Raw genomic sequence first — 12,333 nt, forward strand, 5'->3', positions numbered from 1 at the left:
TTTTTAGGTGTTTCACACCCCAAAACCCACCAGGGAGACACTGGGCTGGTGGGCACCCCACAGGGAGTGCACAAAAGCACTGACGGTGCCAAGCACCCATCCCTGGCACTGCCACTCCTCAGGAACCACGGGGTGCAGGGCATGGCACAACTGCAGGCTTAGAACCAACCTCATCACTAACAGCACTCAAGAGGTCACTTGAATCACTAGTTTCAGCTTAAAATATTTACTTAGAAAATAACTACTCTACTCTTGATCTCGCTTCCTAAAAGAATTTCAACCATACCAAAAATATCTGCATACTACTGCAAAGTATACTGCTTTTAGCCTCTTATTCATGTATTCACAAGAGCCCAAGAGTCAGCCTCGCTTTTGTTTTCTGCTTCCTGCACTGCAGCTAGGACAACTCCCTAGCTTTAAAAAATGTGCAATAAAAAAGATGCAATAACTAGACAACAATTTGGTAGTACTACAATGATCTAAATATTTTGGCTTAAAGCTTCAGTACTAGCCAAAGTGTAAGACCAACTACTTGGTCAGAGCTATTAACAAATATCACAGAAGCATGAAAATTAAAGGCTTATGAATTCAAGACACAACATTAATTAAATACTTAGAGAAACAGAGTCACGAAAATATTAGGTTATCCATACCAAAATAACCTTCAGAGTAGAATCAGCAGCAAACTTTTTTTATATATATGAGACTATTAGACAGAGGACAAAGATTTTAGGAGACACGGGCAGGCGAACCCTTTCTTCTCAGAAGTTTGAGACATTTGCACAAGCTTTAATCTTGCTTTGATGTAAGAGCTGGCCTTGTTTCATCACTGTCCTTTAACTACAAAAGCAAGTAAAGTGCTTGCAAGTATGTTCAAAAACTTGAAACAGCTTTTAATTGTTCTCTAAGTGTGAAGAGAACAGTGTGTTCATTCCATGCAAAGGAAAAAACTGTATTTTAAAAGCACATCCCTTATGAATATCATCCTTTCCCACCTAGACATTGGCTCTGCAGCTGCCACTGCCCAAAGGCACCACGAACAAAGCTGCTTTCATCATCTCAGAGCTTGCTTTTTCTCCCTTTCATACCAATAAAATGTCTATCAGATGCAAAGATTGTCTTACAATTTGTGGCCAAGCTGCACTAATTTAAGAACTTCCAGTATTCAAGATTTTGGAAACATCAAGTACAAAGGCATAGCACACTTACAGTGTGTCTCTGAATTAGAGATTTGGGGCAAGGATGAGCCTGTTTCTCACTTTTTCTATTGAGATATTCTTTCCACTGATCCTGTGCCTAATTCAACACTCTACATAGTTTCTTCTACAGTGACAAGAAAAGCATGAAAAATGCCACATGCCTTCCCCTACAACCCTGTGGTTTCCCTTCCCTCACACTACCCAAAAAAAGACCAGAGAAAAGCCACCTTTGGTTTTTCAGACTCAGTGATGCAGCTCATCATCTTTAAGGGTAGGTCTTGTATGTGGGCTGCTTTCATGTAGGGGCATGAGATGATCCTGCTGAACAGACACGGAGCCTAACACAGCTCTGGGACACAAACTGGGTAACTGGGATTTCTGGGTTTAGGAAAACCTCAAGCTGTATACCGAAGGTCAATGGGGTGTGATCACAGACAATACTTCTGCTGACAAACTAACAAAGGAAAAGTGAAAAATTTCACCTCCTGCTTTGATTAGGGAAATCTTGACCATGCCTGTTGCAAGATAACATGGCTGGAAACTTCAAAAATTGCTCGTGGAGCTTTTGAGAGAAGTTAGTAAACAGACTATGTGAGTAATGGAAATAGAGCAGAGAAGGTATATCCTGCCTAAGTCTCTCAAAGCCGAATCTGAAGGCCACCAAGGACAGTAAATTCTGTTCATGTGGGTGGCAAATACCTTTTCCATCAATCACATCTCTGGATGCCTTCTGCTTGCATTCAGTCAAAAGGTAAGAAAAGGCACTTAGCGTCCCTTAAATTAAAGCCATAAAACCCAAAGAGAAGCTTCCTCTCCTTTCCAGCACAGGCAGGCACCATTTATTAAAACTATGAGATGAAAATCTGCTACTGGCTCCAAAAGCAACAACCTCTCTGAGCACTAAAACTTCGCAGAAAACAAGTAAAGCCAAAAAGATTTTCCTTTAAAAATCTCATTTCTTACAGTCTTCAGGAACTTGGAAACTTTGCAAGATGCATATAATAGAATCTTACATGCTTATTGAAATCTGGATTTCCTGTGCGCTTTACTTCACTTCTTCCTTTCGTGGATATTTATCCCTATTTGGATTGGACTAGATGGTACTGTCGTGAATTCTGGATTTAATACACGCTTCTGAATGAAAATCTTATTCTGCCTCTTCCTTAGATTTTGGGGGTTGCAGATAAATCCAATCAGCTTTTACCATAAACCTCACCAGGTGAAAAGGAAAAGCAGCCTCTAACAGCTACAAACTAGATGCTTTTAAGTCCAGAGAGACCTCACACTTGTAGAATTTGGTTGGAATGAGCTTTAAGCCCATCTCATTCCCCTACCCACCAGGAGCAGGGACACCTTCCACTAGACCAGGAAGTTCTCCAGGCCCTGGCCAATCTGGCCTTGGACACTTCCAGGGATGGGGCACTCCTGCTCTGTATGATGCCACAGCCATGCTCACCTACAGAAAATGGAAGAGAGAATTTCCAGAACATGGAATGACCCAGCTTGGAACAGGCTGGAAACAAAGGCAGGGAGTGCAGCAAGACTGGTACAGAACCCTGCTGTACTTGCAGTCACACACCAAATTAAAAGCAGAAGGATAAGTGACAGTTCAAAGCAGAAAATCCAACATCCAGTCTGAGAGCCTGTCCAAAAAAAGGCCAGCTTTTCCACAATTAATTCCAAGCCATTCTTCCATCCTGCAGCACTCCTCCTGCCAGCCCTGTGCACACTGGCTGAGACTTTCACTCCAGAGCTGTATCAGGTGCTGGGGTTCTGTCCCTCCGAGTCACTGGGACTCATCTCTGTACTAGCGCTGGAATTTATTTAGCTGGTTTCCTGGAAAGCCAATGACCCATTTCCTATCTTGTTTTTCAAGTAAAGGGTAAAGCAGGCTCCTCTCCAGCCTCTAAAATGGGCCAGATTAGGAGTCTCTGCTTTTTCAAGTGCACTACGTCTTGTAGGAACACACCTACAGCGTGTGATCATTGTGCAAAATCCCGACTTAATTAGTACCACACTGAAATTCCTAAGTAAAACAAATGGCTAGAAGGAAGTTTCTTACAGACATTAAGTAACAGCTTTCACTGTCACCTCAAAAGAACAACATCTGGAAGGTCTGCCTGGAAACACTTCCTAAACAATGAGGAATTCCACAGGGTCCATCCTGGGTGCTGCAGGGTCACAGCCACTGTGCCCTGCACTGGGGAGTCCCACCTGCCTGGTGGAGGAAAGAGATGGAAAAGAAGGGAAGGAAGAAACTGCATTTAAACAAACAAATTCAAAGCAAAGCCCCATCCTCTGGACAGATGTCTGTTTATAGAAATGGGGAACCAGGATATGGTCAAGCATACCAAGTATCTTTAAGAAAAAACAACCTTCAGAGAAGTTCAATTTTTCATATGCTGAACTGTTTTGGTAATGCACCTGTTGAAATTACTGGTGTTAGGTGCTTGAAATCTTTCCACTTCTGCAAATTAAAAAAAAAATTAGTCTGGACACACGACACGTGACAGAGCAGGGCTTTGCCACCTACTACTTCCACTGCTGAGATTGCAGAAATGGAGAATCATCAAGACTTTAAGGGCATTTCCATCTTTGCCTGCTGTAAGATCCTCATCCTTGGTGGTTCCTGTCTGCCATTAGGGACACTAAGCAATGCTTTTCCATCAGCAGTGATGACACCTCTGGCACATTCTCTCAGGGCATACCACTAAGCTGCTTTAGCGGGCACTCTCAGCTGATTCCTGAATTTCACGACTGCACCCCGAACCTGTAACTCCCCACCACCGCCCTGGACCACCGCCCTGCACCGCTCCCTCTTGGGTGTAGCACCCCTTAAGCATCATTAGACAATTCACCCAACAAACAACTCCCATCAGAAGTTTAGCCCATGCCTCATCAAACTGAGAGCACAAATTTTTTTAATAAATGCTTTTCACATGACCAACTCCCAGTCTCCTAATTATTACTGCCATGTTTTAAACTCCATTTCACTCACATCCTGAATAATCCCCATGTAGTCCCACCAAAACCCCACAAAGCAGGATTATCGCTGCCACAAGTCATCTTTTTCAAGGCCCCGGTCCAAAACCTAGAGGAATTACTATAAAATTTTCTTTTCATTTCGGAGGGCTTTAAATCATTTTACTGCTTACGATGTGTGTGTATTTAAAATATCCTATGGATTTAAATAGATGGAAAAATGTATTTTTCCACAGGACTGGCTAGAAAAGCAGGCTTGTGCTGCACAGCACAGAAAGACACCTTTGAAACTGCTAAGGTTTCCAGACTAGTAATGCTGCATTGCATGTGGTCTGGCTTTCTCCCACTTCCCCCTAAATATCCTCCACACACCTTTTCCCAGAGGACACAAACTGTCCCCACTGCTCACAGGAGTCCCTGCTGACTCATTTTTCCATTACTTCACTATGACATTCATTTCCTTCAGGTAGGAGTAAGGAGTATCAAGTATTGACATTTTATTCACAATTTCAGCCCCCAACAATGAGAAATTTTCATTAATTTCTACTTGACAAAGACAAAAGATGTAGCGATGGCTTGCAGAATGTAACTTCATGAGATATAAATACATACAGAGATTTTCTGAGTGTTAAAATTGTTCTCCAAAGCATTTTCATCCCCAACTAAGTGTTTAGGTAGTTGATTCAAACTTCGCAAGGAAGATCCCTGCCCATGCAGTTTCAAACACAGCCTCAATTTCCCTGTGAAGACCACCTGGAAAATGATGCATTGGCATTGTCTGTTCTCTTCTTAGGCATTGTTTGCAGCAGGGGATGCACATTACCAGGTCAATAATTACATTTGCTGACCTTCAGGTCGTGATGTTGCCCAAGTATTGCCCAGTGTACAACCATAGACAGCTTTGCGAGTTGGCTGGTGCAGTTCTACCACATTTTCCTAAGAGCAGTTCCAGGAAGCTGGAAGCAGTTTTAGGTGGAAATCCCAGGCTTCACATTGAGTAACTGAGACGCTGCGTGGGATGCTTTCCTGCTTTTCCCTGGGATTCATTTCTCCAGCTGGTCTGACAAGGCTCACCCCCATTCCCCCACGGGAAAGCACAGACAGCAAAGCAGCTCCCAGGCTCTACCTGGGGGTGCCTGTGCTGAGGGCAGGTCCTTGGGGGGTTATAGAGGCACCTGCTCGACTGGGTTTGCATATTTTCAACATCATTTTACATCTCACATAATTCTTGTCCTCATTTGGTTCTCCTCTCATCCCACAAACAATGTGAGCAGACAGACTTTCAGAAGTCAGAAAACCTGTAGAACTGTACCTGTGTTGATGCAGGAGCTGTAACATGGAATTGTGGAATATCCAGAGTTGGAACAGACCCACAAAAATCATCAAGTCCAACTACTGCCCTGCACAGGACATCCTCTTCCTTTAATGCTCAGCCCCTCATTTCCATTCATTACATTGTGCTTTAGCTTAAATGCTGTCTAAGTAAACTACAAGGCTTTACAATCCATTTAATTTCAGACAAATTAAATTATTGTTATTGCAAAAAGAAATTATACCATCATGAAAACAACTATGAACTACACAAGCTCTCACTTGAAGTAATACTGAGGATTTCCTGTCTTGAGGCTACTGGTATTTGGGCCAATACGAGGGAGCATCCCAAAATGCATAAAGTTTGGAGAGTGTTGCTGGCTCCTTTGTCTGGCTGTCTCCCCATCTCCCTCCTTCCTCATCAGTGTTCTCCCACTCCAGCACCTATGGACTGACAATTCTGCTGACAAAAACCAAGTCTTTCCCTTTCCTTTTTTACTGAGGACACTGCTGCATCACCTGTGGAGGAAAAGAACCCCAGAAGCTGACATCCCACCAGAAAAACCCACCTAAGCTTCACAAAGCCAGCTAAAAAACATACTGCTTATTCAAGCTGCAGACTCAGTGCTTCCACGTGGTCCCTGTTGGAATGAGGGGAGCTCACCACAGAGCTCCTCTGCAAATAAATCACACCCAGTGTCTGTGTAAGACAGACAGGCAAGGCCTGACTCTGGCAGACCCCAGCCTAACACCAGCAATAGGTTTGGAGAGCTGCTCAATCGCACTCTGTTTCCATTTAAGATGCTCTTCACAATTCCTTTTCCTCCTCGAAAGTGCTAATTCACGGCAGCCTCTGTATAAAGTGCCTCATTGATTATTTTTCCAAGCAGGAGCTTTGAGTGGGGGGATCCTCACAGCACGAACAGCAGATGTGAGCCAGGGGATGAGCACAGGATTTTAATTCCTTCTTCCACAATGACTTCCCTCTGGCTCTTGCCTGTGAAAAGATGGGATGGGCAAACAAGAGCTGTGTCTGGAGTGCTGCAGAGCTCTCAGCATGACCAAGGTACCCTCCCTGTGAGCTGCAGGCAAGTCTCAGACACACACATCCAGCCCTACTTTACACATAGGGATTTCCCAACCTTTTGGCATTAGCTCCCAGTTCTAATTCTAGATGAAGTGATGAGGGCAAGGACCTGCATGATCTCCATCCTAAACTAACAAACTTCCTGAATGTCCTATTTTTTTTTTTTCAGCAAATAGACATCAACCTTTTCAGGTGCTCACAACTCAGGGACCAGAAACATGAAATGCTGAACTGTGAAAATGCCGTTTTGGCTGCAGCGTGGGGATGAATGTAAAGAAAAACAGAAATCTGTGGGGGCTGCACCTCATGGCTCTGATGGGACTTGAAACCACCCTCAGTGGGGCAGGAAAAACATGACAGTATGACAGTAGTGATTGGACACTGTCGAAAAATCTCAGCATGTGAGGCCAGTAGCTCTGCTGACTGTCTTTTGGGTTAAAGCCATTTAATAACTGGACATCCTTCCCAATATGGGAATCTCTTGAAAGACCCACTGTGATTTCAAAGGAAGCCTAACAAAGGAGCGGCTCAATGTTTGCACTCCTTCTGCACCACAAAAAAATCCCAAAGCAAAGAAATCCAAGGACAAGCTGGGTTGTGGGCACCACCCAGGAGTCTCCCTCCAGCCCAAATCCTCAGCACAGAGTTTGATCTCCCAGCCCACAAGAGAGAGGGCTCTCGCAGGCTCTGCATGCATCATACATCAAGTGCTAGAACTGGGCTTCCTTTTCTCACGCAAACTTTTATTCCAATTGTAAATCTTCAGCTTTAAAATTTGCTTTGCAAATACTCTATCTGCTGTCTGAGATCCGCAGCACAGGTAAGAGTAAGCTGTGTTTCACACTGAGCTATTCAAGTAACAAAAAGACACCCTAAACTCCAGAATTACACTCCTTTCCTTCATAGTTTAAGCAATATACATAGTTTAGCAATATACATAATTTAAAGCCTTTTTTTGTTTGTTTGCTCTCCTAATATTTTGACGGGATAAAGAACTGCCCTTGCATAGTCAGACTGTGTAAGGTACCCACCTTTTTTACCTCGATCCCCACCTAGCAGCGTTGCCACTGCCTCGAAGGGCTCGGCAGTGCATCAGCCCGTAGCTGCTGGCTGGGTTCACACCGGCACAGCCCGGTGCCTCGGCAGCTGCCGGCTCCGCAGCACCGGGATCTGTCACACGGGCAGACCCAGCCGCAGCGCCCCACACTCCCTCAAGTTTCACCGTCTACTTATAACTCCCTCACTGGAAACTTCTAAAGCGTCGCCCTAAAGAAAGTGCTCCAAACTCTATCGGACTCTTAGAACCAGCTCAACCCGCGCTGTCCCGCCGGCTGCCGAGCGCTGCCCGGGACGCGCGGGGCTCCCGGGGCGCTGCCGCGGCTTTCCCGAGCGCCGGGGTACCCGGGGCGGTGCCGGCGGTCCCCCAGCCCCGTACCTCGGATGTAGGCGCACTTGCTCTCGTCCAGCGGCGCGGAGGCAGAGGCGCCCATGGCTCGGAGCGGAGCTGCGGCGGCACCGCGCTCCCGCCGAGCCCGGACCGCTCCCGCCGCTTCCTCCGCAGGCGCCGCCCTCGGGCCTGGCCCGGCCCCGCCCCGGGAGGGACCCGTGAGGGACCCGGCAGGAACCGGGCAGGGACTCGTGAGGGACCCGTCACAGGGACCTGTCAGAGACCGGGCAGGAGCCCCTCAGGGACCCGTGAGGGACCGGGCAGGGACCGGGAAGGGACTGGGCAGAGACCCCTCTGGGACCCGTCAGAGATCGATCAGGGACCGTGCAGGGACCCGTCGGGACTCGTGAGGGACCCGTCAGAGGGACCCGTCAGAGACCGGGCAGGAGCCCCTCAGGGACCCGTCAGAGGGACCCGTGAGGGACCCGCGGCTGCCTATTCCAACCTTGATGATTCTGTGATTCTGTGATAAAGGCCCTGGCACAGGGTGCCCAGAGAAGCTGTGGCTGCCCCTGCATCCCTGGAAGTGTCCAAGGCCAGGCTGGACAGGGCTTGGAGCAACCTGGGACAGTGTCCCTGCCCATGGCAGGAGGTGGAGCGAAATGATTTTAGGGTCCCTTCCAACGCAACCCATTTAATCCCTCTGTGATTTATAGCTCAGTCTTCAGGGCTGTATTGTCCTACTCTTCCCAGGAATATCGCAAATTGCTATTGTATGTTTGATTCCAGGATGAGCAATAAACCTACACAAGCAGTCATTAAAATACATATCGCTTCAGTAAATATTGTCCAGTGATTGAAACAACTTCCTAAACCAGGCAAGCGCACCAGTCTGCAGATCCTCAGCACAGCAATGTAAGACAGAATGGAACAGATAACTGAATTCTCCTGCCTCTGAATAACAATTTTACATCATACCCAGATGTGACTTTCTAAAGTATTTCCTTCCTTTTTGCTGTTTTAATAACATTAATCCAGCTGACTGGCCATGGGCAGGGTGCCATCCCTTATTGTGCCTCATATGTTTTGTATGGAGCTGATGAATTGCAATGAATATGGATTTTGCTGACACGCTGGAGGTTCACAGTGACTGTGAGTTACGCATTTTACCATTAAACACTTCTCATTCAGTTTGTACACATCTGCCACTCATTGTGAAATTGCTTTCACATAGTTCAGTTTTGCTGATGTGGGGTTGGTAGGTTTATCGCAATGCCACTCAGCTGACCACAGAATGGCGAAACCTTTTGGGGTTGAATCTTTTTAAAAGACACCGAACTTGATCAGATTTGAAATATTGCAGATGATACGTGACATCGAGTTCAGTATTGTGCTAAACAACCTCCTTCCTTCCAAAATTCATGTTCTCTGGGCACACACTGGTTGTATTTAAGTGTGATGGAGCAATTGCTTCTGCCTCAAGGAGAGCAGGCTCATCCAGGGCATCAGAGCCAGCATCTCACAAGTCTATAGAGACCTCAGCTGAGCTAAAACATTTAATCAACAGCACTTCTAGACGTCAAATGTGAACCAGGCTCTGTTTTAAATATATTTGGTTGTTAGGCTCTGCCTCAGAGCTCTCTCTGCTGTGTTTGCTCAGTGCATCTCTGTGAGCTGTGTGAGCAGACACCAGTAAGGAAATACTGGTTACTGGTGTGCATTTTGAAGGCATTAACTCAGAGGAGAATTCGGGCTCTGCTCAGCACAGTGCATCTTTTATCAAATGGAGCTGAGGAGCTTTTCATAATGTATAGTCATGTGTAAAGGGCAAGTCAGCTCCAGGAGTCTGGAGAGATAAACCTTAGAGATTCATGAGGCGTGAAGTGGATTGCAGTTCTGTCTCATCGTTTAGCAGATGAAAATATGCCAAATCCCAGAAGCTTCATACCCCAGAACAGATGTCAGCATGTGCACTGAATGGGAAACCTCCCATTCAGGGAGGGGTAAAAACAAAATGAGAACTGAGGAGTTTGTTTAGTTATAACATTTTATACTTTGATACTACCTGACCCCCAAGATCCCCAGGCATTTCATAAACACTTGCAAATTAAAGACTGTGATTTCCTTTTTAAGAAAGGGAAATGCTGTGTTTAATGGCAAAACTTGTGTCTTTAGCATCTTAAAAAGTCACCATGAGAAATATGAGCCAAATCAGGAACAGAGATAAATGATCCTGTTTATGTACTGCTTAAAACAAAGACCACCCTCAAGATAAGAAATTTGCCACATTAAATTTTAAGCTGATGTGACACCAGCACTGCAGCTATTGATGATAAACTAATACAATCAAAACAAAAATACCACCAGAGCCAAACCAAGTGTTTTCCCACCTGTTCTCCTATGGAATCTTGATCTTTAAGGGTTGTGTTTACACACCCCAAAATTCCTTCTCTAAATACCTGTTTTGTACTATACCTAAAAGTTGTATTATATCCTAAAGGGCAAAATGAAAGTGAATTCCTGAGTGAAGAGGATCAGGAGAAGCCCTTCTTTCCAAACAAAGGGATGAAGATCTGCCTCTGTGAGTTCACTTGTGGCACAGTGACATGGAGAAAGAGGTGGTTTCTTCCATCACCACAGTCCAGGCGTCCTCATGCTCTGGACCCATGAGGCAGCCAGAGGAAGGGAAGGAAGGGAAGGAAGGGAAGGAAGGGAAGGAAGGGAAGGAAGGGAAGGAAGGGAAGGAAGGGAAGGAAGGGAAGGAAGGGAAGGAAGGGAAGGAAGGGAAGGAAGGGAAGGAAGGGAAGGAAGGGAGGAAGGGAAGGAAGGGAAGGAAGGGAGGGAGGGAGGGAGGGAGGGAGGGAGGGAGGGAGGGAGGGAGGGAGGGAGGGAGGAAGGGAGGAAGGGAGGAAGGGAGGAAGGGAGGAAGGGAGGAAGGGAGGAAGGGAGGAAGGGAGGAAGGGAGGAAGGAAGGAAGGAAGGAAGGAAGGAAGGAAGGAAGGAAGGAAGGAAGGAAGGAAGGAAGGAAGGAAGGAAGCTGTCTCCACAATCTCATCTCTTTGATCTTCCACCGTGATGGAACCTTGATGTGCCCCACACATGACCAGATCCCTTCCCAGAGCCATGGGCATACCATGGAATGAATTTCCAAGGGCTGTTAGTCAAACACACAGTCCCTAACACAGCCACAGGGCTGACAGCCTGCAGAGGTATCAGCAGAGGGACTCATAAAACCTTGGCCACCTTGCTGGCTGCTTCTCCTTGTGTGTAAAGGGGACAATGCCAAGGACCCAGCTTCTTTGACAAGCTGCACAAGAGCACTTGGCTGTGCCCTTTTCTTGGCACACTTGGCTGTGCCCTTTGCTCCAGAGGGAGCACAGGTTCACAGCCCTACTCCCCCACAGCCCTTCTGGTTGCCTCAGAGACATGGTTTGTTATCAAACAGAAGCACTAAAGTGAAAGGTGTGTGAAATCCATTGGCAGAGATGTTTCATTATCCAAAACGACTCTCTAGGATTTCTCCAAGGGAAAGGAACCATTTTAAGGGCCGCTGACTTTGTAGGCAGGATAACAACATGCCATTGACACAGCCAGCTGCAAATGTAATGAAATTGCAATGAATAAATAATTATCTACTGCTAGAAGAAACTCTCAATCATTATTGTCTGAAAGTCAAAATCAGGTTGCAGACAGTGTGAGAGATGTGTGAGAAAATAAAAAACCAGCCGTTTTCTCATGACAGACTGTTGGTTGAAGTATATTCTGAATCCTTTCCATGCAAGTAAAACAAAAATGTTATTCTTATGAGTTATCTTTGAAAGGTTAGAAGGAAGTCTTAAAATCTAGCTGCAGAAGATGCTCTAGGAGAATCACAGCTGTTCTGGCTGGAAAACTAAAAATAACATTTTGATAAAATAGCCTTAAAAAAAGAGTAAAGAGTTGGTTGCGCTTTAGCTACTGCCCTAATTCTGAGAGACCAACCAGAGTGGAGCACTGAAAACCCACACACAGAAGAGCAGATTTTGACAGGTTCCTAATCCCAGAATCATGGAACAGCCCAGGTTTGGAAGGGACCTCAAAAGGAGGAAGGTTCCTCCCCCTGGAACCTCTCCTGGGAAAGGGAGTCTAAGGAAATTATCCAACACCCCGTGCCATTGCACCTTGAGAACTTCAGCAACAGAGACTCTGCTACACCTCTGAGGAGGCTGTGCCAGTGAATTGCTCTTCTTGCTATAGAAAGTATCTTTCTTATCCAAAATAAAATGAAAAAGGATGGTGTGGAGACAGTATATGGCATGCTGCTTCATATATGAACTGAACGTTCCAGGAAAGAGGTAAAAATACTGTTTATAGTCATGATTCAAATG

The 12,333-nt window shown here is 45.8% G+C and overlaps 1 protein-coding gene across 1 annotated transcript in view; it reads right to left on the bottom strand.

Moving 5' to 3' along the window:
• The window catches only part of NIBAN1 (niban apoptosis regulator 1), a 56,925-nt gene extending 48,771 nt beyond the window's left edge, over positions 1–8,154 (bottom strand). The window contains exon 1 of the mRNA XM_063407754.1: positions 8,015–8,154. Coding sequence (XP_063263824.1) covers positions 8,015–8,069 — 55 coding nt within the window. The 5' untranslated portion in view covers positions 8,070–8,154. The remainder of the gene's footprint in view (positions 1–8,014) is intronic.
• Positions 8,155–12,333: the final 4,179 nt, after the last annotated feature.

This window comes from Prinia subflava, chromosome 10 (genome assembly GCF_021018805.1).
Source record: "Prinia subflava isolate CZ2003 ecotype Zambia chromosome 10, Cam_Psub_1.2, whole genome shotgun sequence".
Lineage (NCBI taxonomy): Eukaryota > Metazoa > Chordata > Aves > Passeriformes > Cisticolidae > Prinia > Prinia subflava.